Source organism: Macrobrachium rosenbergii, chromosome 6 (genome assembly GCF_040412425.1).
Source record: "Macrobrachium rosenbergii isolate ZJJX-2024 chromosome 6, ASM4041242v1, whole genome shotgun sequence".
Lineage (NCBI taxonomy): Eukaryota > Metazoa > Arthropoda > Malacostraca > Decapoda > Palaemonidae > Macrobrachium > Macrobrachium rosenbergii.
This window is the reverse complement of record NC_089746.1, coordinates 37,686,681-37,713,584: the sequence shown is the minus strand read 5'-3', so window position 1 is coordinate 37,713,584 and position 26,904 is coordinate 37,686,681. Positions and strand designations below refer to the sequence as shown.

General features: G+C 37.0%; 1 protein-coding gene and 1 pseudogene across 4 annotated transcripts in view; both read right to left on the bottom strand.

Annotated features, from left to right (window-relative positions):
* Positions 1–5,348: 5,348 nt before the first annotated feature.
* On the bottom strand, positions 5,349–5,467 carry LOC136839864 (5S ribosomal RNA; annotated as a pseudogene).
* A 4,070-nt stretch (positions 5,468–9,537) lies between these two features.
* LOC136839452 (progestin and adipoQ receptor family member 4) overlaps positions 9,538–26,904 on the bottom strand; it is a 115,337-nt gene continuing 97,970 nt past the window's right edge. The window contains exons 4-5 of one of the 4 annotated variants that reach the window (XM_067105508.1): positions 16,915–17,052; positions 9,538–14,210 (exon numbers count right to left, since the gene is read on the bottom strand). In XM_067105508.1, the coding sequence (XP_066961609.1) occupies positions 13,995–14,210; positions 16,915–17,052 (354 nt within the window). In that variant the 3' untranslated portion in view covers positions 9,538–13,994. Of the gene's footprint in view, positions 14,211–16,914; positions 17,053–24,570; positions 24,709–24,868; positions 24,974–26,904 lie in introns of those variants that run through there. The other 3 variants (XM_067105509.1, XM_067105510.1, XM_067105511.1) reach the window with 3 other exon arrangements.

Genomic DNA, 26,904 nt, shown 5'->3' with positions numbered 1-26,904 from the left:
CCAATTTAGCATTTAATTTCCTTCAAAGTAGTCCCCTTCGGAAGCCACACACTATCCAGCGCTGTTTCCATTGATGGAAGCATTCCTGGAACTTGTTTTCTGGGATAATCAGCAGCTGCCTCGTTGCATTCACTTGGATCTCATCGACATCTTGCAAATCTTCCTTTCAAGTGGGATTTGATTTTTGGAAAGAGGGAAACGTCGCAAGGGACGAGGTCTGGGGAATATGGGGGATGTTGTGCTTGGCTGAAAACTGCTGCACAAGTTGTGCTGAATGGGCATGTGTATTGTCACAGTGCAGTTGCCACTTACCAGATGCATCCTGTTCCGGCCTTTTCCGATGAATAGCATCCCGCAAATGCTGCAACACATCACAGTAGTAGTACTCCTTGTTTACTGTCTGACCAGGGGGAGCATTCTCATGATGAACAATTCCCTTATAGTCAAAGGAAACGGTGAACAGTGTCTTCACATTGCTTCAACTCATTCTTTATTCTTCAGTCTCGGAGAGGTTGGGGTCTTCCACTGTGAAGACTGAGCCTCGATTTCAGGGTCATAGCCATAGATGGAAGATTCATCACTTGTAACCACCATTTTCAAAAAGTTTTCATCATTCTCGACGCAATCAAGGAGATCTTGCGCAGCTGAAACCCAAGAGTCATTTTGGTCAGCTGTAAGCAGTTTTGGCACAAACTTGGCAGGCATGTGTCTCATACCCAAATCTTCAGTGAGAATGGACTGAACTGAACAGTAACTAATCTGCACATCCTCCAATAACTCACAGCTAGTGATTCAATGATTTTGTCAGCCACCTTGAAAACATCTGAACCATATGTACGACGTTTGTGTGCTGCTCATACACTCCTTTCCATGCACTTTTGCAACTTTGCGTAGGTCTGTGCACATCGCCACGGTTTTGGCAAGATTTGATGCAGATTCTCTACTCAACTGTCTCCATCGCAGTCAGCACAGCAACCACACACTACACACGTTTCTTCCAAGCACTACTATAAAGAGCGGAAGTGAGCAAGGATGCTAAAAACTTAATGCATGCACAGTTGGGTGTCAAGGTCAATCTCTGTCAGGTGGCCTCATTCTGTGTATTTTAGCTCCTTTACTATAGCAACAGTCCAGATACTTTGATCACACCTCACATGTCTTCAGATGTTTTGGAATAGAATTTTGTCAGAGATTAACTTGCCTTTTTAACTCAACTTTCCTTGGTGGGATGTCGTAGATTTCAGCTTTGAAGAGTCTATGGTGTTATCTATGAGGTATCATCACTATAGGGACCTTACATTATTCTTTGTCATGTTCTGTTACTTAGACACTGATGTCTTGTTTTAATTACCAGATAACTTTGTTTGATTTATGCTAATGGGTTATATTTGTATTGTTGGATTAGTGGTTAATAAATACTTTTTAATTTTTGTTGATGGGTTATATTTGTATTGTTAGATTAGTGGTTAATACTTTTTAATTTTTGTTGATGTGTTATATTTGTATTATTGGATTAGTTTTTAAAGTTTGTGACAATATCTTATCAGTTTGTAATAACAGGACTCCTGACAGCTTTTCATCCCTGTAAAGGGAAGGGAATTTAATCAAGGGGTCTTGCTTACATTTTCCCTTTTCTTTTTTGGTCTATTCATATGGTATGTTTTCCTACTTATCACAGTTTTACTTGGAAAATGGAAGGACCCCGCATTTCTTATGGGTAACTCAAGAGCTTGTACTCTTATATATATGCAGGACTATTGAGGTTAGTCAGTCCATTGAGATTGGACTCTACACGTGGAGCAGAGCTTGGCATTAGTTTTCAACATTGCTTGACTGTGTCAACTAAAGAATTCTGTTGGTAAGGAGGTAACCTGTCCAACCTCACCCTCCTTCGTGCTTTATGAATGATAAAAATTGTAGTCATTAACCAAAGATCAGTCCAGATATGGTGTGGAGCCAAAAATGGAGAGGTAAGAGGTATAAAAAGTCTAAATTTAGTTTAGAGAAAGAAATTAAGTTCGAGTTACCATCAGTAATACAGAATTCAGAATATTTTAAGCAAAATTTTAAAAGTTCATTACATTCAGATGTGCACATGGTATGAACCAATGAAGGTGAAATTTCAGTGACTTATATATCCACTTTCTCAAAAAATTAAGACAAAATGTATACCTCAGGAACAGTAAATAAAACCACAATTCAACATAAGATTTATATTTACTAGACTACTTGTCTAAAAACAAAGGAGGAAAGTCAGTTATGCCAATATATTCATATTTGATTTCTATGGATACGACTAGCATTATGTAACTGCAAAGCTAAAAACTAAGACACAGCAATTAAATAAGTCTTTTGAACAGTATCATGAACTACTGTTAACATTTTTTTCTAATTCCAGTACAGTTTCTCTTTCATCAGCAACATATTTTAAGAAAATTACTGTTGCTTTCAGTAATTCATGCGTTGAAATACAGTAGGTAATTCTTAGCAAATGAGCTTTCCCTCTCAGTTCTGAGATATAAAAATAGAAAATAAAAATATTCAGCAGGTTATAAGAAAGTCATTTATGTAACACCACTGTATCATTAAGGGCAAATATGTAGCAGTGTGATAGCAAGTTTAATTTTATCAATAAACAGTCCTTCTTCATATGTCATGCCTTTTTGCCATAGTTTTATGACTATATAATGCTCCAGTGTGTGTTTGTGTGTGTGCTTGTATAAGCATTATATATCTTTATATCTGTATATATTTTATATAAATACAGATATATAGATATATATATAGTTGAATCAGAATGTATATTTTTTTTATTAGCTTAACCAGACCACAAAGTCAAAACACTTAACTTTCATAGTTAGCTGTGAATGTTTCTTTAAAAATAAAATTTTATTTCCAATCAAATGGTTGTTCTTTAAAAATTTCTTAAGACAAATAGGTAAGATTCATGCAAAGCATGCTTTATTTTTTAAAATTATACTGTATTGCATCATTTTGCAGTTCCTGCCCTTGATCCATTATGACAGCTTCTGTGATGTTGCAGACTTGCTTCAGGGAATTTTTAGGTTTAATTTAGCCACACTTGCTGCAGATTTGACTTCTCTATCACTATCATATTCTCTATTGCCTACGTGAGTAGGAATCTGGCATAGTTTTAGTTTATAACATGGATGTGTAATTGATCAATGAATTTTTAGAATTTACTTTTTGACTGCTGCTTTGGCTAAAGTCACATAAATTATTGAAACAAACTTATGTGGTTTATATTAAATAATAACAGCAGAAAAATAGCATACATTTATGTGAAAACAGGATTGTATGCAGTCTCTTATGAATAAATGAAATACTGTAACACAATGTTTAAAACTCATCCGACTTTATTTTTTGAGTATAACAGTGATAACTAATACAATTCAAATTGTACACCCAACTAAAAAATTTTTTCCTTAGAGAAGAGCAACAAAAATCATAATTTTTTATAATTTTCTTAATGCTGATTTAGTATTTCAAATACAACACTGGTTGCAAACAATACACTTGTTCATCAAAGGTATTGGCTTTGTACAGTAATTTGTATGTCTACAGGAATCTGTATCAAGTATTCTACAACACATTTAAATCCCTTTACATACTCTCACTCTTCCCAGGCAAATGTTGTACTGAGTGAAGAACTTACGAGTGCAGTAAAGATTTATCTTGCTATGTTAAAAAGTAGTTTTGTGTGGATAAATATATGATAGAAGTTGCCAGGTCATATATATGTTCCACTTATACTGTATACTGTATTATGCACAAAACTCTTCCTCTTCTTTTCCCTCTTATTGTTTTAAAACTTCAGAAATGCAGCAAATTTTAAGGCAATAATTACATTGTTGACCTTTGATTTTGTGATGTTGGTGTAACAACAGTTCTTGCTATGATGTGTTAAGTATGAGACTAGTATTTTCATTTGTGAATGACAATATAAATAAATGACACGATGAGTATGATGACACCCATCCATGATTATGATGTAATATAACAAATTTTTCAAGTAATCTGTATTTTTCCTAACATGCAAACCTGAGGTCTTTACATATGGGGATTAACTGCAGCACAAGTTGGAAAAAAGTGGTTATTGTAGTTGGCTACCAATGGCAGGGGAGGAAGCCCCACCTTCCAGTTGGTACACATTCACTTTACCTTTTGGCCCAGGAAGCAGAATGATGGGTAGCTAGAGGTGGGCTATTTATGTCAAGACCTCAGGTTTGTATGTTGGAAAAATACAAATTACTTTATAAATTTGTCATTTGTTCCTACACGTATATAACCTTTCAGTCTTTACATATGGGAGATTTACTTCTTGGTGGGAGGATTCTGAGCAAATTTCAGAACTGACTGGTAGTTTGCCTCACCTGGGGCCTCTCTTCCTGGTCATGTAAGAGTAATTAATTGGAAGGAGACCCATGCCTCTGATCTGTTGAACGTGTGTGATGTTCAACTGCCAGGCTTCTGGGCCTTTTGAATTAATGGGATGTAGCATCATTGATTCGAAGAACATTGATTCAAAGAAAGTTTGGATGAATCCATATTGTCAGGGACAATAAAGCTGAAGATAAACAACGGGTTTGTTCATTGTCAGTCCCTCTCCCCCATTGCTAGAGAGGGGGTAGGACTTGCATCAGTCAGTCCAAATTGAGGCTAGATTATAGACAAGATACTCAGTAATCTACAACGCCTGCATGCATGCCCATCCAGCACATGACGGCTTGCTAACCGTCCCTCTGCCCACTGGGAGAGGAAGGGTACAAAAGAAAAAGGTAGGAGACCAGTCCCATGCAGCCGTACACCTGTTGCCCTGTTCATGGGGAGCTGGGTGAGCTACATGACTACTGAGCAGTAACCACAGAACCCAAGGAAAGAGTCTAAGGATCTATGGGCAACATCCCAAAGGTAAAAAGGAGGTGAATGTGGTCTGTTGTGACCACATTCCTGTCCTTAATACATGTCCGACAGGTTCTTCCTGAATGCGAGGGGCAGACCCATGCCCCTGACCTTGTGAAATCTCGCCCAGAATGTACAGCTGTCGTACATCAGCTGTGGAATACACCCATTTGATCATTACACAAAGACAAAAAAAGGTGCTTGTGGACAAATTTTTGGCTAAGTCGGAACTAAACGAGTCGTTGGCACCCAATATTGAAGGTGAAGTCCTTAGGTGGTAACGGTAAAGGTCTTTGGTCACTTGGTAGCCACCATGATCCTTAGATTTGGAATGATCATACACTGTTGATCACTTGAATCAGACAGAACAGCGGAAGCATGTAAGCCTTAAGACTTGTACATGGGTGCGAAAGACGTCTCATAGACACCAACAGCATCTGGTGTTCCCAGACAGTCACCTATCCAAGTACTGACCAGACCCAGCGTTGCTAAACTTCGCTGGTCGGACAATAAGCAGTACTTTCAAGGTGGTATGGTTGTTTGCTGTTATGCCCACGGTCCAGAAAGACAGAGCCGAACAGCAACAGCTTCTGTGTATTGAGATGGAAGGTCTAACTTGGCTGTCTTTCAAGGTTGAAATGTCATGGGGCCGAGACCAACTGTCCCTAACACCAACCCTTGTGACCAGACTTGTCATACATCTATCTTGCCTGGAATGCATCTGGTTGACTGCTGTGCTGAGTGTGCAACTGCCCACCCATGCACCTGCACCATGAATTGAAGAGATGAAAGGACACTAGCCCCTCCCTTGTTGCCTATGGAACTACTGTGGTACCATTTCTCAACAACACCATGGAGCAAGTTTCAGGATATTGAACTGCAGGTTAGGTTAGGCTAGGCTAGATTTAGTTTAGGCTAGGTTAGGTTTTGTTAAGTACCAAATATAACCTAACCTCTTGGAAGTGCAGGTGATTGCCATTCTGGGTGATGCCTCGAGGAACGAAGTATCTCCAGAGGGGAAGCTTGCAACAATACTCCAAGGCGATACTTGTTGTCTAATCATTAGGTTAAGGCCTGTGTCTTGTCTCTAAAAGAGGAAGGGAAGGAACGGGGAGTTCCTTGTCAAAGACCAGGCCCCCTTCAATCTGTATTGAAGGAAATGAAGATGGAGAAGCTGCCCACAAAGAACTGGCCTCCCCAGTGACAACAGGTGACCAAGAAAGGCTTGCAACTGCCAAGTTGGTTGCCCCTGTCAAGGCAAGGACAACCTTGCTATTATATCTGTTAGACTTGCAGATATTTATTCTTGCTTGGAAGAGTTTGGATTTCTCAAGCCCATGCAGCTCTCAGGCTGCAACCAAATCCAAGAAGTCGGTCCTGACCTAGAGATGCTGCACATGAAAGCTTGCCAGGTCATTTGAGTCAATATACATCAGAAGACAAGCCCTAGTTGAAGCCAAGGTGAAATTCAAGTGAAAACTTGGGGAGAGGTCAGAAACTCACAACAGAGATAGGCATGGAGCCATCTGCTTTGAGGAGGTACAAAGTCTCCCCAGGAATGAAGTGGAGGAACTTGCGGAAGGATTGACGGGTGAGTATTCAGAAATACTTGTCCTTCAAACCCAACGAAGGAATCAAGTGACTTTTTGATGGTTGCAAGTACAGAGCGTGTCATTTATATCTTGAACTGAGTGTTTAACGGGTCAGGGAAGAAAAATCTAAGACTGGTTTCCATTTACCCATCACTTTCTCTACGAGAGAGAGGACAGCTGTAGAAATCAGGAACTAGATTGTAAGATTTCCACAACATATTAATTCAGCATCACCTTTAATTTCCTCACAGGAGAAAATTCTTTGAGCAGAACAAATTTGTGGACAGATGGTTGATGAGGAGTGGTGGGAACTCGAAGGGAAGTTGATATCCTAACAAAGGACATCTACTACTCAGGTTTCAGCCACCGTAGTATGATGTTTAAGGCTATGGGCACTCCCCACCAGAGACCATACATGGGGAAGGAAGCCGTCTAGGCACCTTATTCTTTCTTCTTACCCTTAATTCCTCTTCAGGGAAGGGTAGGGGTTTGAAAAGTAAACCCCAATTGTTTCTGTGGTCCAAAAGGGACCGAAAAATTTCACTGACATCACTTGAATCTATTGCAAAACTTGGTTGTACGATGGCCATTGGCTAAGACCTATCCCAGAACGTATTGTTCTAAGGGTGACTTGAAAGAGAAGAGGATCATCCTGGCTCTTAAGTTTCTACCTGGCACATTCTTGGTTCAACAACATGAAAGGGGGGTTGTTACAGACATCCCACAGATGTGTCAGCCAACCGTCCACACAAACATGGTGGAGGGAAACGTTCTCAGGTCAATCCATCCACTACGAAACATTCACATGAATGTGGGGAAAAACTATCCCATTCTCCTCCAGAGACCATGCCACATGCCATGCAGTAATGTGGATGGGTCTCCGGCCCTGGACTTGCCAGCCACAGTAACGTTCCTGAGTTGGAATGTGCAGGTATGAAGAAGCATTCACATATTTACTTGACACTCACTAGGCTAAGAAGAAGCAGCTTCAAGTCTATGTCCACAGACAGGGGAGAGAATAAGGAGAAGAAATCAGTGAAAACAACCAGAGTTATATCTCATTTGTGCAACATTTGTAGAAGGGACACGGCCATGCAACATCTGTGCAGCCATGCTTATTTTCCTGGGAGAGTGAATCTTCAGCTAAAGATGTTCAGCAAACTGCAGCAATGTCAAAATGTCATGGCTGTGCAACAATGTGGCAAAGGCAAAGCTACTTCTGCTTACCCAGAGCCTTTCTCTCTCTTTCCTCCTCGGTCATACATCATGAAGCAAAGACAGGCGTGCAACATTGCATGGCCACATACTTCCTTCCTTGGAGAGCGCACCTTCGGCTTAGATATCCGGAAAACTGTGGCGGCATCACTGTCAATGGCAACCAGGAACAGTTCTCGAAGGAAACTTGCAGGGAAGAGTAAGCACAAGTACACTAGGAACTCTGGCACTGAAGATACGCTCGGCCATGCCAAGAAGGACAACGGAAGGAAGGGAAACAAGCCAATCTGGGCGGGAGCTGCACTGATGGCAGAGACACAGCCAGGGAGGAAAGCCCGGGGGAGACACGGTTGTCGCCTACAACAAAAAACGAAGAAGGATCAACTTCTGCAAATCCAACATCGAATGCAGAGGGGGGAGTAGCATCTCTCTCTCTCTCTCTCTCTCTCTCTCTCTCTCTCTCTCTCTCTCTCTCTCTCTCTCTCTCTCTGAGACACTTGCAAAATGAACTTTGTCTAAACACCTGCAACTTCAACCTCCACTTCTCACTTCTTCCTCGTGTAAAGGGAGGGGATTCCATGCTCGAAGGCAAGTAGAGCTCTTGTACAATGGGTTATGAAACCACCGCAGTGAGCACGGGAACCATCCTCCGTCTCAAGCCTCTCAAGCTCTACAACATCTGAAAGACTAAATCATTATAGCATTCCAAGAAATTTCATAGTCAAAATAAAAACTCATGTTTTCTCTCTGTTTCAGAGAAAAAACACTTCAGAACAAACAGAAAATAGATGTAGAACAAGGATGTTCAATAAAACGAGGTTGAGAAGAAGTCTAAAAATAGAATCGTTGTTGGCAAGAGGCAGAGTAACTCTCCCTGGACGCTTAATAGAGAAAAGATATAACAATAAAAGAACAAACACCAAGGCAAAACAAGATTTGGGCTTGCATTATATCAAAAGACAAAACCCAAGTTAGAGAGGAAATCAAAGAAAAAGTCCACAGGCTAAAACAAGTTGATAACTCCGCAGCATAACTGTGTACAGTAGGAACAACTCCGCAGCAAGAAAGAAGTGAAAAGTAAACAGTAGAACATGTTATAAGACTACATTATTTTCAAATAAGCAAAATATCTCAAAACATATGTACTACAAAACGAAAAGAATAATTAGCATAAGTCGAAGAAATTTCAGAGTTATGTCCGTCTCAGGCTGCACCCAAATGGAAAAGTGAATGCGTACCAACTGGATGGCTGGGCTTCCTCCCCTAGCATCAGTGACCTTAAACTGCCAGCTCCAGCTTGTGCTGAAAGTTAATCCCCATATGTAAAGACCAAAGGTTTGTATATGTATAGAACAAATGCTCTTTTTTAGTGGTACAATATTAGTTCACTAATATCTCAGCAAGCAAATAAAAAATAAGAGGATCCCTTAACACAGGGTGCCATGAAACAGCTGAACTTAAATTTCAATTTTTTCATTATTACAGCTTGTGTTAAACATGTACATGTATATGTTCTACCATTTACTGAGGTTGCTACTCTGAATACAATTGTTACCATTAGATGTTAATCAAAATTTGTACCACCTAACAGTAATGTAAAAGAAATATAATTTACAATTTGGAAATTAAATGGTATGGTAGTTCACCACAATGAAATTTAAGCAGGACTGGGAAAACTTCAGTATTTAGAATGTGTCTTTCATAAAAATAAATTAATGATTATCTGTTGATGGAGACTGTTTTCTGGGGTGAATGCTCAATTCTTGGTATGACAAAGATCTACTGTACTAATTCATATTTGAAATAATTTTTATTTTACTTGCATGATTTATAGCTGTTATATATTACTAATTTGGGGGTTAGATGGCAGTTGCTCTGAAAAGAAAGGTGGGACTGATAGAAAATGGGTAATTCTAGTTGTCTTGTCATTTTTTCTTGTTTCTCATTGGTTACTGACTTTACTATGTATAATTAGCATATAACAAACTACTGTGTCAACAGCCAAGTACAATGGCAGCTTAAAAAATAAATATACCTGTACTGTCAAAACTTTGCTAAAAATACATTATACTTCAGTACCATACAGTACTTGCATGTAGTAAAAAAACAAGGTGACCAGAAATGTCAAGTTATAGCAAGCTTGAGCTTGTATATACAATAAAGGATTCATACATATTTAAGCACCCCTTTTAATTATTTACCTCCAGTTTTACCATTCACAACACACAAACACACACTTTATACAGCTTTTAATATTACACTCTATTTATATATCTGACCAAGGCCAGAATTCTTTCTCAAGTTTTGCTCATCTTTTTCTGCATCCAAACTAAATATGATACAAAACATATGCATACACGGAATTTCCCAAGAATGTTTCTGTAATGAATGATAAAAAGTGCACTTGTAATAGAATACATTCATTACAAAAACAAATACCTGAACAAGAAAAATTATAGACATTAAAACAGAACTCTACAAAACTGCAGTATGAAGGAAGAAAAGAATTTTCATATGCAATTATAAAAGTAACAATACTGTAGTAAGTTAAAAGTAAAGTTCTTCTCCAGATATCCCAGTTCCTAATACTGTAATCTAAACATATATATTCAAGTAATGAGGGTATAGTGTAATGTTAAGAAAAGTCCAGTGAAATTTCATACACTTGAATTCAATACTGCTTGATCTTTTGTCACTTGTAAGGATTTATGGTTCTGAATGAAGTTAGGCAGGAAATCCCTTCTACATACTTCAGAGATACAACTGAAAATTTCCAATGCATTCATAATGTGAATTTTCCATGTCTAAATATGAAAACTTTAAAATAATGAAATCATGATTGATAACATAAACCCTGATGGAAAATCTTGAATAATTATACAGACAATAATTCATCTATAGCTTCAAGCAGTGATGTTATCTGAGGAGAAAGTGTATGCAACTTTAATATACAATTCTTCTAAATTTATTTTGTGGCCATATACAGTGTTGGCTTAAAAGGAGTCTTGTTTATGCTCTCCTCTGAATTGCTGTAATGCAGAATACATATACATTTGTACTCTGAAAACAGTGTGTTTTAAGATACAACACATTTTCAATGTACTGTACTGACTGAATATAGAATAAAAAATGGCACTAATAATAATGATAATAATAAATAATAAAGGTAATTACATTAATATCAACAGTCACAATAACAATAAACAGTGAAATAATAGGAATAGCCCACTTAATGCCTCAATGCATAATTTTAGGGCTAAGGTACTGTATTATCATTGCCAACATTATTATATTTATCAACAAACTGTTTGACCAAAGTTTACTCAATTAACACTTAAATGTGCCTGTACACCAGTTTCAGTTAGACATCTTACCACAAAGATATTCCTCTAAAATTATCTAACAAATATAGATAACTATCATTTTGTTTAGTTCATATAGGTTTATTGGTACAAGCAGCTCTTTATGGTTAAAACTATCATGACAGTTGGGAACCAAGTTGAAAATAATTTATTTGAAAATAACTATCCAATTTGGCTGCCTACCAATATGCTACTGTATTGAAATTTTTTTAGTACCAAAACAACAACTCAAGAATTTGGATAAAGCAGCAAACTGTTCACAATCTCCTAGCTGATAAGTGCAAACCTACAATCACTGAATGGCAAAATAAAATTTTTTTTTAAGTTCAGATTTGTTCATTGTCTATATGCAATTTCACATTGTTAGCATGAAATATAAAATTAAGCTAAATTTTTCACACACGAGGTTAAACCTTCAGATACAAAATTTGACAGTGCAATTACATATCTCAATGTCACTAACATATTAAAGCTAGAGTGCAATACATAGTCTTCCAATTAAGGACTTTGAAGAATGTGCAGTATAGGTTTGTATATGAATTTTAGATATGTTTCCTGAAATCTAGTCAGGGACATACATATTCTTTTCCAATTAAAAGGTGTGGATGAACATGTACTTCTGTAGTATACTGTACTACCATTATTCTCTCACAGCAGCAGAATGCAAAGCTCTCAAAATTCTCTTATTATGAAATCTCTTTGGTATCACACTTTCACTTCTGCAGACTTTATTTCAAAAGAGAAATTAGTTTACCGAGATGCTCAGACTCTATGATAAAGAAAAATTTCTCAAAATACGCTCTCTATCATAAGAATCTATAGTTCCTCATGAATAGTTAGTGCCTGCATTTTTGAAGCATGTTAGTACTTCACACAAAACCCTAGCTCACATTGATTAAACCATTTCTTCATCAGTAAATTTTCAGTCACTTATTGTAATTCATTTAGTATGTAGCACAGAAATGGTATAATAATAACAAAGACCGTGCTTCAATGAACTCCAAAGTTCTGATAGCTGTATGTGAATCAAACTTACATGGGTGTAATTTTAAATTACAATACTGTACTTAGTATTCTATATGCTTTGTTCTGGGAATCAAAAAGAAACTGATAATAAACTGGAGATTCTAAACATTAAATAATCATCTCTTGCATTAAGGGAACATAACATTGCAACTTACAGCAATCATGGGTCATCTACAAGGTATTCAGACCCAATGAGTGAAATTAAACACTGGAATGTCTTGCCTTGAAAAAACCCTCTGATCTACTACATTACAATAATTTCCTCATCACAGACTTCCAAAAATACTACTGTACTTTCTTTTATATAAGAAGTAATACTTAATACTGAGTTGTCAGTTTGCAATTGGAACATGTTGATTACACATGAAGATGTTAAGAGCTACTTCAAAATGCCTAGTTGTGCAAACATCACTATAGACCCTTGATGATCATGGTCTAAGAGGAATCCTGTACCATTTTAGTTCAAGGAGGTGTGTTGTCATTATATTGTTGAAGTGGGTAAAGTACAGTAATAGGAAAAATAATGGAGGAACCAGTGAACTACAAAATATGTAATTTACATCAGTGTCTTTTATTAGTTATGTAATATCAAAGCATGGTGAGAAAGAACTTACTAATAAAAGAGTACTTAACACAATTACTTTGTTCCATTACTTTACTTTGTGATACCATATATTGCATTTGGATCATAATATATACTATATATAAGGTGAAATATATACTGTATATATATGTACTTTAAATGAAGAAAGCACTATCTTACTCATATTACTAATTGCATTGGTTAGCGCACGCATTGCATATATCTCTGTCTTGACCAAAGAATACGCAGTGATTTACCTACAAGTAACAGCCAAACCATAAATAATGTTAGATTTCAGTATCAAATCTGATAATACATTGTCCAGTCTCACATACTGATATGAACATAACAAACATTGCCACTATTCTTAGTATTGCAGGATATACATATAAAAGTATATACTTTGGCTACTATACAAAATATCCTAACGGTGCATAATGATTCCACTGAAAACGACATGCATTGCAAAATTATGTTCAGGACTCTTGTTCTAAGACTATTGTTTGCATTGCCTAAGTAGGAGCGTAACTGATAATGGACTGACCTGTAATGCTAGTGAGGTAACCTATATAAAAATACCACAACAGCAGTCGATCCTTCACCAATATTGGACTTAGACTAAGTACCCTTTATTTTCACAATTGTTTTGACTTGACCTACTTGACAAATGGTTCAAAAGCAAAGACTGTGTATCATCTACACTGAATCTATTTTGCAAAATTTAGGTTGCTTGCTGAATCAACTGCTGTGCAGTGTTACAATTTGATCTAAGGAATGATTTTTCACTTAAAAACTAGTGACTAATGAGCTCCTTATCGATACTAAACAGCCTTTTGAACTAATATAGCTATGCCAACAATGGATGATGACAAATTCTGTTTTGGAGAGGTGGGTGAAATCCATCCATTCGCAACCAGTCACAGACAAATACAAGCTTCTTCACATGAAAACTTAAAAAGAAAAAAGGGAAAAATGAGTGATGGTGGTGTTTATAACAATATAACATTACACACACTGAGTAAAAAGTTTATGTAACTCACTGAGTATATATATATATATATGTATAAATATATATAATATCAGAAAATACCAGTAGTTGATAAATAACAAACTGGTCATTCCCTTTATAACAGCAGACTGATGTAGATGGCATAATTTCTAATCCAAATTACATGATGATCCAGCGTTGATTTGTGACTTAAATATGGTAAAAGATCCAAGCCATTTTAGTTCTGATAAGTCTTGTATGATAACATGATAGATGAAGGGTGTGTGCTGGGTAACTCTGGACCTCTAAAGGCTACTAGTAGCAGTGTCATATTGACATGTAGTGTTGCCTGATAGCCAGACCATGTCCAAAACAGCCCCCTGATGCAGGTGATACACAGCATAAACAACTACAACGTGCATGATGTGGTGTGAGTTTGCCAGGAGATCCAGACGTCCAGGAACCCACTTCTCTGGGATTCGGAGGGCCCCAACAAACCCTCCCAAGACCGCTAGCAAATCCTGCAATGTATCATGAGAGTTAACTGTATGGCTTTCAGAGAGAATAATCTTGTCTGAAACTTTACACCATAACTAGAGAATGTGACTTCTTTGAGTCCCATCTGTTTCAGTTTAAAACTTTTTCATAAATAAGGTTATCAAAATATTGAAAGTCGAAAATGTGATCCCTAAAGTACAATATATTGTATACAGTATTAGTTTTCATGTTATGAAAGTGGAGAAGTGTAATGTAGGGAATTTGTAGCACTTACTATAACAATCTACAGTTATCAAATATCTTGCTTTAATCAGGGGACTGCAGAAATTATCAAAATACAAGAAAATGTAGCATTACAATTACATAATACAGTATGTTAGTATTCATACTACGTAACTCAAAAAAAAAAGATTTTAATGAAATCTTAAGTTGGGCATTAATACTTACCAGTTACTTATATATAGTCAGTGTGGTCTCTTAATTCTGTGCTGAATTAAAGTGCAAAAGCAGAAATTTGTACCTCCAATTTCTGTGAATTATTACGCTCAAAATTATTGGTAAATATTTAGATACTCTGGATGAATGAATCCCAAAGCATTCAATTGAATTTTCAAGCCTAAATGAATTCATAGTGTCTAATTGCGGACTTATTTTAATGAAAGTGGACTATAGATGCATTTGAGTGGCACAAGTAGTATATCAATATTTTCATTCGTAGATGTAGAATATTGACCATGAACAAAATACTTTGCCTTCAGAGTGGAATAAGCATGTTTTACCCACATACTAAAATTTGATAACATAATTTGGGATGGAAACTAATAGTATGGAAAGTAAATCCTGTAACTTTATCTTGAATGTCAGAAATAAAAATTAATTGAATGGTTCTTTTGTTATAATGTGAAGAACAATTTTTGGATTCACTGTGTAAAGGGAATGCAAAAACAAAACGAAAATAAAATATTTGGGAGAACAAGAAGTATTCAAAATTCCAGTAATTTTCTTTGTGCACGAGCTTGCTTCGATTAAATACTAGTTTTTAACTACAACATGTAATTTGAATTTCCAAAAGCCTTTGAAATATACTATGTAGTTCAAAGATGATCTTGGGTCATACAATTAAAGAATATGATAGTGAAATATGGTAAGAAATAGCAAAAAACAAAACTATATAAAAAAACAAATGTACATAAAGAATGTGTATTTTTGTTGCATTCCATCTTCACACACGATCTCGAAACTCACGCAACAGAAACTGAAGTATCTAAATAAATCATGATGGCAGTCTTACTTCACACAAATTTGGAAAGAAGTTTATTCTTAATATTACGTGCCATGAAGTCAATAACATGCTTTTTCGATGCTTTCAGCTTGTACAAGTTAATTTCATTCAAAATCATTCATTTTATTATATTAACTGACTTACCGACTAATCAAGGTAAAGTGATCACTTTATTCATTGATTAGTAATTTACTGACCTGGTTTCTTCCATTAGCAATAGCTTTCGTACATACCACCAAAAATTCTTAAGTCTAAACGAGAGAAAAATAATTCAAATGAGCATCACTACTGTAACTTTCTCTAATATATCTTTAACTCTGTCTTTTCTAAAATGCAAGAATTTAAAATATGCCCATGAAGATAACTTCAGGTTAAAGGGAATTTAACACTTTGCACACAAAACAACTGTATTGCCGTCATGGGTCCGTTCTGTTAGCTTTTTAGGACAAAAGTTGTTTCTAAATTCCCGTCAGTTTGTTTGAGACTCATGGGATCTAAGAACAATGTATACCATTTGAGAGTTTACAAATCATGTTATTTCTCAGAAAATAAGGGCAAAACAGATAACCAATCATATAATTACTAAGCAGCAGCAAGACTAGTTCACAGTACCTTGATCAGGTGGGACGTTAAATTGCTTCTATATTTCACGTGCGTATTGGCTAATCTAATCATGTATCGTCCCCTTTTTTTTTCTAAGTACCTTCTAGAAAAGGGCATAAGTATACTGCAATAATTTATCAAAAGAAATTCGTTTATATGACAATTTTTTTTACTGATGGCACTAGATTTTTTAAAATCAAGAACTGTAGTTTTGTTAACCGAGCTTAATCATAAAATAACAAGACAGCAAACCAAACATCAAGAGAGGGATCTGTGAGAATGAGAGGCAATCTTACTCATCTGAGGGAAAAAAATAAGAGAGCAAGCCAAAACCCAGGAAGGAAGTCTGTAAGAGAGAATGAGAGACAACCTTACTCATTTGATATAGAGAGTAAACCAAACATCAGGAGAAGGTATGTGAGAGAGAGAGAGAGAGAGAGAGGCAGTCCTACTGATGTCAGAGTAAAGAATAATTAACAAAAGAGAGCCATACATCAAGAGGGGTCTGTGAGAAAGAGAATGAGAGGCAACCTTACTCATTTGTGTGTGAGAGAGAACCAAAAATAAAGGAGGGGTCTGTGAGAAATAGACTGGTATGCAAACTTACTAACTTGTGAGTGTGAGTGTGCAAAGAGTAAACAAAAAGATCTGTATTTTATTTTATAGGAATGAGAGAGAAGCAAACAGAAAACCTAGATGAGTGCTTGTAGGAGGCAGAAAATGAGGCAAACTTTAATTATTAGTCAGGATATTGTTTATGAAGAGCAGCATTTGTATCCGATAGAAATGCAAGAGGGAAGAATGGTTTGGCACATGAATGAATGAAGAGGCATTTTCGTTACCTGCAGGATGATGTGTGTGAAGGCATCTGGGTGTCCCCCGCCCGAGGGCGTCACCCTGAGGAAGGCCGAAGCCGCCCTCATGAGGAATGGCAGCGTGAAGCAAAATCGGCGCTCCCAGGGATTGCGTGCATGGGATGCCTAAAAAAACACAGGGAGTGGGGAACCGAGGGTAATCATGGAGGAACAAGGGATCATCTGTTCTTTACATCACTACTCAACCTACCAATAACCTGTGGAGCTCGAGAGCTGGCCCGAGTAATTTTTTTTTTTTTTTCGCAATGGTAGCCTATGCAAAGGGTAGTAAGAGGCATTGCAGCGTAAGTAGTCAGACGACTTGCAGTTCTACCACTTGCAGAGAAACCAGAGCAGAGCCAATAATGCATGAGGGATGAGGGGTTTACATAATGGGTGAATTCACCCAGATACAAAGCTTAATACTTATATGTAGCTTAATTTCTTTTAAATAAGCTCTTCAATCTGCTTCCCACATAAAATCAAAATCGAGAAATGATTTCATATACTTGAAAAATATCCAGGGTACGTTCAAGAGCAAAATAACATTTTCCAGACCGTTTTTTCCGTTTGACCAAAATCTTCACGGGTAAATTCAGGAGAGGATTAACAACACAAGTCCTCGCTGACCCTCTCTATTTTTCATACACAGGGATGACAAAAGCTAGTAAAAATAGTTGAAAAGCACTGCACTAGCTCTGGAATAAGCAATTATTCATAATTAAGCGAAAAAAGAGGGTACAGGTCAGACATTAAAAATACCCTTTTATCATTTATTAAAATATCTACTCGTCTTAGATACTGGAATCTTTTATGAACACTGGGAACCTGGGATGGTGATGACTATCGAACAAAAATGGTAAGGTTTTTCTAATAGAATATTTACAGAGTACCATCAATGACTGAGGACTATGTTCAGCTGTTCCCCATGTTCATTTCTATCAAGTTTTAAGGAACATACACAAAAGCCTCCCCGGGATAGAAAACAAAAGTATTAAGTGAACTGGAGGGAAGTTAATGCAAAACATTCTACATAGCATTAAATGAAATGACATCACAAAACCAGAATTTACAAGATCTTCGATCATAACATTAATATTGATTAAGATGAACAAACAACTTTTTTTAGCATGACTAAAAATTCAAATTTAAACACAAAACTTAAATAACACAAAATGTCAGCAGAAACAAATACAAATCAAAAGCAAAAGATCAAACGTAAAACACAAACAACGCATAATAAAGAAAGAATGCCAACAGAATGAAGTTATGATTTCGGAATTACGCAACCTCTGTCCCAGTGAGGTTAAATGGAGGTATCGTATGGTATTAATAGTCAGCATGTTGCTTCCACAAGTACTTAACATACGCCTGTAATTGCATTTCCCCCCCTCCCTCCCCGCCCCACACATGCATACTTACACAGAAGTGCACATACATTTACAGTATATGATATACATACATACGTACATACATACATTATATATATACAGTATATATATTAAAATATATTTAGGCATATTTTCTCTCTTATGCTATTTCTATTGGTCAATGGTATTATTTGCAGAGCCTATCTTTTTGTTTAGACTGAATCAATCTGTTTCATCTTTTTCCCCTTCAGGCAAGCTTCTCAGGAATAAAGAAAAATGATTCACGTTTGCTTCCATCGACTTCTTGTAGTCGATCGATCGTTTCGCCACCCATCGGTGGCTGCTTTAGGACTAAATTACAAATTGATATGAAAAGTTTCTAGTAAAGCATGCGGACTTAACAGCTAATTCTTAAATGTAAAATATGACGTCACCGGAGCGATGAATTCCTATTGGTCGGCGGGTCTCATTCTCTCACTGGTAGTCCGTGCGGCAGCAAGGGCATTTCTGGTGCTCCTTAGAACACACCCTATGCCACGGCGTTCAACAGAGGGCGTGATTTCAGTCTCTGGCCGATAGTTTTTATGTGTTATATTGTTTGTATTTTCTGTCGTATTCGGTAGTATTCTGTCGCTCGTTTCTTCCTTCGGATTCTCACAGATGTTTTGTGGTTTCCTTGAATAAGGGAGGATGAAGTCCGTGTTCCTTTGTATGTTTAACGTAGGCCGTTGTTGATTTACGCTTATGGATTCTGCTATTTGTAGTCTGTGGAACCGGGCTTCTCTATGTACGATCTATGTGCCTTCTAATATTTCTGATGTTGGTTTCCGGTCAAGGGCATCTACATAATATTGGAATATTGCCCCTTGGTTGCGGTGAGCTTGCAATCGTCGTTGTAGAGTGGTAGTGGTTCGATCCATGTAGCAACTGTTGAGGGTTCGACATGTCCCTTTGGTACAGTACATTTAAATTTATATAACACATTGGTCGGTTCCCACATTTCTCCACAATATAACACATCAAAACTATCGGCCAGAGACGGAAATCACGCCCTCTGTTGAATGTCTTGACATAGGGTGTGTTCTAAGGAGCACCAGAAATGCCCTTGCTGCCGCACAGACTACCAGTGAGAAAATGAGACCCGCCGACCAACAGGAATTCATCACTCCGGTGACGTCGTATTTTACATTTAAGAATTAGCTGTTAAGTCCGCATGCTTTATATAAGCTTTTCATATCAATTTTAATTTAGTCCTGGAGCAGCCAAACGGTCCAATGACTACCAGATGCAAATGTGAAACAGTCTAAACAAAAAGAGAGGCTCTGCAAATAAGGCCGCTAACTTCAATGGAAATTAAGATATTATAAATATATAATCACAATATTGAGCCAAAAATATAATAATTTAATATCCAGTTCATCATACCTCGGAAACAACTTACAAATATGGTAATTATCATTAATTAATAAGTGCGTCACCACTAGCACGATTCGAACCGCTGCCTGCTTTAGAAACATCGATAGACAGTGATTTTGACCACTGATCTAAGCGGTCTAAGTCACAGTCTACCGTTGTTTCTAAATCAGACAATAGTTCGAATCCTGCCGGTGATGAAGTGCTTATAAGTTATAATTCCCCTTGAGTGAAAGTTGCTTACAAGATGTGGTGATTGGATCTTTAAGTTATTTATGGTTTTAATATCTGTAAATATAAAAAATTCACGCGTATATAAATGACATATATATTCAACATCATTTGCATCCGGAAAACTTCAAAAGTTCCTGGTCCTAATCTTTGAATATTACATAAATCGAAAGATGTGGCCAAAGAAGTTAAAGTTATTTCATACTCAGGCCAGTTTTACATTATGATTATTAATATTTCTTGAAATTCATACAAAACTCTAACAGTCGGGTTAAAAAGTGTTTCCCTAAGTTTTAAATACGGCTATGCCTTAAGGTTTCAATGCTTTATAAACCAAGAATGCCACAAGCTGTTGACTCGATTCTTAACGAGTATTTCCAAGAGTCGTCGACAAACTCTACTCTACGGACTAGTCACATTATTTTTCATTACTACTGTATCTGGAATACTGTACCACCTACTGAGGTTTGTCAGAGATCAACTTCGAACACGGAGGATGATGATTTATGAGAGTTTTAATACACAACCTCATTTTGGATAAAAAGTTCATTGATATAAGATACTGTTCATGCCAATAACGTAACGATTAAAGCCACTGAAATCAATGCTCTACCATATACTATTTCTCATAGATTCAACATACACTAACTACAAGGCATGTTTTCTCCTCAATTAAACACAAAGGAATTGAATAATTCAAAGACCTCATATACGCCCGATGGAATAAAATTTTTTAACGAAATTTCCTGGAACTACAGTAGCATTTTTCGTTGTGACGAAACTACGTAAAGAATAAAAAAATTTCAACCATCGGCTAGTTAGCAACCGTTAAACTAGAACATTTTCGCAACTATTCAGGAGAGAGTAAAATCACATAATTCTGCTCTCCCAGCCTAAATCAATGGCGAATCTTTCGGGGAAACATTTTTCAAGCAATCTGCTTCCCCGACTTGGTCATACATAACGATACACATTCAACATTTTTATCTGGAAACACCCCTCAAGATGTATGGGAAGGCTGTTGGCACGATTTGTAGGGGTCAACTAAAACACGAGCTCAAACAATCCTTACACCGCAGCTTATCTGCACACACATTCCTCAGTCACACATCTAAGATTGTTACATATTTTGCACTCAACCGTGTTAAGAAACGTTTGGGACGCGTACAGTTCTACAAGATACCAATGACTCAATGGTTATAATCTTTCAAAAACGATTCACAAACAGGTATCTAAATATTACAAAGATAATATCGTTTACGGGATAAAGTGTTACAAATCATTCTCATCATGAGCTGACAGCTTGGGAAGGAGGGAACGCCAGGTGGCTAGTATAGTGAGAGAGACAGAGATAATGAAGCTTGGTAAGGGTGGCGCACACTAACTCATCATTGTGTCCATTTAAAGGTCTTATATATCACCGTACCAGTTGGATGAACATATTCAACTCACGACTTTTGCATTTACAATATTCGTAATACTATGAACGAACACAGACGTTGGCGCACACAAAAGAATAATCCTTCTTACGGCATGAAGGATATGATGGTCAAGAATCGGATATCAGTATGAATGAGAACGCTCTGAACCAAAAAAGAAAAAATAATACCATTCCATTCAGTCTCAAAACTATAAAGGACGACATACATACTATCACACAGACACAGACAGACATTCACACACACACTATATACATACACACACACATATATATATATATATATATATATATATATATATATATATATATATATATATATATATATATATATATGTATATATAAACAAACCGAAGTTTTTCATTTCATCTCAAAGACATTTACAATGAAATCTTTCTGTTTTAGTGATTTTGCAAAACTGTGCTTCATATAATGCTCTATACAACCAAAGAAGGCATCTACTGTAAGAGGGTATCAACAATCCTATTAGCTTACGCCTAAAGTGCTCGTAAGACTCACACTGCAGAGCACCATCAACAGTAAATGCCATTAGCTATGATGATGACGAACGTCTACCATAAGCTGCAAAATTATAATGGATAAAGTAACAAATATTTACATATAAAAAGCGTTTCAACAGAGCGCCAATAACTTTCGATGGCGAGATGTTTTATTTTTTCGGGATGGAAATGCTTTCTTCTTTACATACAAATAAAAACTAAGAATGTTTCAATACATGAAGAACCTTAGTTGCACCTGCCTAAATATGTGAAATGGTGACAGAGAAAGGTCAAGAACTCCTGTACTATGTTTTACCCACCGTATTGTGCGTCGAAGTGTAAGCTGTTCACAACTTCCTGCGCCCATTCGGAGGAAGTAGATCGTTCTCAAGGAAGCATAACATAAATAAAGCATCAAACAGTTTCATAAGAAATAAGATATATCAACAAATGAAAGACAACTCACACATGCTTAAAGTCTAAATGACTTACGGTTTACGTTTAGGCATAGCTGCACTCCAAACCTAATTGCAAATTTCTTCACCCTACCTACCAACCTACAGCATTTCTCAGCTATCTTCTGGTTTTTGAACTTTTTTTTTTTATTTTCCTAATGTTCGCCAGATCGTCTCAGCGAGTCATCACGTTTTATCTAGTTGACGACAGCGATTGTTAAATATCTCAAAACTTACTCAAGTCTAATACATACAGACAAGAAAATGGGTCTCAAATCAGGCTTTTTTTTTCACACAAACGTTCGTCATGTGACAACTTATGTTGACTGACAGTCTATCAAAATAGTTGCACATTCTAGCATATAAATGACCTCAGTGCAAGCGGCTGATATGCGATGTCCACGGTGAAAGAAATCATTCTTTTAAACAAATTTAATCAAAGAGGAGATTGCAGGAAATGTGACATTCCATTTTCAACTTTTAAAACTTCCGTACTGTTCCATTTTCCTCAATCGGGCTGTTTCTTATAATTTCTTCGAAGTTCACTGAAGCAGAAAAGGTGCACAAGAGCAATATCTTCAGAACAATCACAAATCTTTATTCGTAATAAAAGCGGTTAAAATACAAGCTGTCTTAAAGGGAACAGAAAGATGGTGATGACCTTAATGGCCAACTGGCGAGCCAGGTGAGGTCGGTCCAATCCGTATGGGAAATAACAACAAAGGCCAACTGGCGAGCCAGGTGAGGTCGGTCCGGTCCGTATGGGAAATAACAACAAAGCTAAACGCACCGGACCTACACTATCAACGCGTGAGTGTTCAATAAAGGATGGTCCCCAATCCACCTATTTTCATTGAACTTCGAAGGAATTACACGAAACAATTTCAGCGCAAGAATGATAGTACGAAAAATTGAGTCTTAATAATAATAAAGTATAACAGGGCCCTTAAAATGTCGAGAATTTAAGACATTGTGAATATTGTAACACATTCTCAAGATTTTCAGACATGATATCATAGGAAATTTGTGACGGATGACAACCGAAAGACTGCAAAATGACTCATACTATCACAACTCCTGCCATTGAAGATGATCCTTTCAACTGCAATTTTTTTTAACATCCAAAGAAAGAGTAAACATACTGTGAGACTGTACTGCATTTAAGTGGTGCCTGATGTAGTGCTTTAAATTATTCCAATCTTTCTCACGAAGGACACGGAAATTTCCAAAACCTAGGGAAATAATTTGCATCGATGCATATCAAACAATCCGCTTTTTTAAGGATCTTTACATCTTGCATATTTCTTAAATGACTGTTCAGTTTACGTTGAAAATAAAAATAACAATACCAGTCGAAGGACGAGTCATAATTAAAATATGCCTTGAAAACAAATTAAATATTTACTCTTCGAGAAATATAATTTCGAAAACCACTAGCAGAGCAAACTCGACATAATCTATGTGAGTTTCGTTGGTATTTTTTCTACATCGTCAAATCTATATTTCACAGGACCATTTACAATACTTGATATGCCTATCAAATTTATACTTTACCTTTTTTCCTTTTGGTGAATGAAACGAGTCTTCATTATCTATCAAACACTACGTCACAGAGAGAGAGAGAGAGAGAGAGAGAGAGAGAGAGAGAGAGAGAGAGAGAATCAACAACAGTGAATACAAGAAACTGAAATTTTAGAAAACAAACCAAAGTGTATTTCAGCCTGATTACGCAAAAGTGTAAGTCTACTGTCAAACCATAATAAACTACTACGAAGTGTGGAGACATGAATAATCCCATGCCATGCACAAAGGAAAAAGAAACACTACACAAAAGAATACAAGTCTTGTTACACAGCAAAAAACATTATAGGAGGAGTCTGGGGAGGGAGGGGGTGGTACAGGGAATTACTGTAATGGACTGTATTTGCATGCAGTGGTCAAACCTACGAGTCTTATTCAAGGACCTGTAATGGGTTATGGAAATTACGGAAAATCTATTCCTTTTTCCGTCTCTACGCAAAAGTACGGAATGATTTGCGTGGGGCAAAGAGAGGGTCATCTATTATGTCTTCTCTCGCAGAGGTAAAATATTAAGTGCCAGGTAAGAGCTGTTTTTGTTTGAGTGCACGTGTATATTCAAGTGTATTTATAGTGTGTCGTATGTGTGTTTGTATGTACAAGTTTGTTCGTGGGTACGTGGAAAGGCTCGGTAAGGAGAGGGTCGAGGTTGACTTGCCTGCATAACATAGTGTAAAACAGCTCGGGGGTCGCCGCCCCCGAAGGGCGTCGACCTGAGGTAGAGGACAGTGATCTGCATGACGGCCGCCAAAGAGAAGCACAGTCGCCTTGCCATGGCACAGTTCGCCGAGAGCGCCTGCCGAAAACACCGTCAACCAAACTGCAATCTCTCTCTCTCTCTCTCTCTCTCTCTCTCTCTCTCTCTCTCTCTCTCTCACACACACACACACACACACAAATACACATACATACACATTAAACAAGGAATACTCTCAACACAAAGGAGTATCATGAAAGCCGCACTGTGCTTTTATTAACTTCAAGCCCCAATTTCTCTTCGGTCCATGAGGTTATGTGGGTGTGGGTTGAGAAAAACCTCCTCTCAGAGCTTAGAACATTTGCTGAAAAAAGACGAAGTTTTGTTCACAAGGAATCACACTGCAAATGTTAGACCCAAAAAGGGGACAAGTTTAAAGAAGAGAGGGTAATATGGAATTAGACATTCTTGGTAAACATAGAAATTCATGGCAGACTCCTGCCTCCTTACGATTTGCAGCGTCAGATACTTTGTTACAAGTGACCACCGCAGAACCATATACTGTACACGGATAAATGCTGAAAATATTTGACGCCTATCTCCCGCTAACGAGCGTAAACCGGTAGGCGGTAGTGGTAAAAAAATAAACAGAATAATGTAAACAATTGTCTATATTTGTAGGGTCTTATACGAGGGTCATACTTGCCTAAATATCATCGTAAACATTATCAAAAACGTTTTCGTCACACATCAAACCTTCACTCTTTGTGCTTGGATTTAGGTTTATAAACAGCTCATAAAATCATACGACGCTAAAATTAAGAATCGGTGTCCAGCGATGTTAAAAGTTCCGACAGCAAAGTCAAATTCGAGAAGGGATGAAATATGAACATATAGGAGTGTCTTATAAACAGAACAATAATATAAGCTTACGCTTCCTAACATCTCTGTAAATAATTTTTATATATCAACTTTGATACCATGCAAAAGACAAACTTCAAGTTTATATTTCATTGTACAAATTGTTTCTAATAACCGACCACCTTTAACCCAAAAAAGAGAGAAAAAAAACTCCTTGCTATAAAGCTTTGTCTCTGGTTCTGTTTAAAAATCTGGTAAGAATTCATCTTCCTGGTAGGAATATATAAGCATTTAGAACAGTACACCAAGTTCACAATACTCCCCTTTCTACTAAAGCAACAACGTCTCATCCTTTTTCGACTACGATATGTTTAGGGTTTCCAGTGATAAAACCCGGGGTAAACTACATTCACTCGAAATTTACCTTTCGTTCATTAGGAAATACAAATTGGGCACACTGTATTTAACTCAAGTTTTGGACCAGGTGCCAAACATGTAACTGCCAGAGGAGATAAGACCGGAAGGTGGCAATTTCTGCTAACCGAACTAACTTTCGGAGTGGCAAGATTTCTGGGGTAGTTCGAAAAATGGAAAGCGCGATTTCCATAATGAAATTCGAAATATTTTTTACGACTAAAAATATTCTTTCTAGTAACGGTCTTACTGCGTATACAGCAGTGGTCTCTCAAAAGAGGAGGAATTCCTGGATAATTCAAAGGTTAACCTATTCGTAGAAATCTTGGTCTCCGTCATTGGAAAATGACTCTTTTTTTTGATATTGTGCATTTCCGTATCTGGAGTCTGTGCTGTGTCCTGTTCACTCATTTTCACGGGGTTTATCGCTTGGTCAAAAGTATTCCATGTATCATAGTGGCCATGTAAATGGTAATTAGGTTCGTGTGACCCAATAAATTGAGTTTAATTTCAAACTTCCGACGATAAAGGCAATACATTTAATTCAAGGGGTCTGCAAAAGCCTGACACGTTATAATACCTCATCGATCACAATTAACAACAGCGCCTGAGCAAAATGTTTATTAGACATGTAAGGTATGATTATCTTCCAAAAATTATTTGGTGATATGTACGGGCAGTAAGTGTGACTCCAGAATATAGAATAATAGATTATCCTCTCTCTCTCTCTCTCTCTCTCTCTCTCTCTCTCTCTCTCTCTCTCTCTCTCTCTCTCTCTCTCTCTCTTAGGATGAATCGAATGCCGTTAGAAAACTGTCGCATGTAAAGAATGAAAACTTTGTTCCTCGGTTGAAAAAATATGCCTATCAATCATTTATTTATAATATATAAAATACGTTACTAACTTTTAATACCACATTCAGGTCTTCAAGTGTTTTTCCCCAGAAACATACTTAGGCATCATTTATTCCAAACAAAGGTCTTATAAACACAGACACATACAATTTACTAAGTCTATAT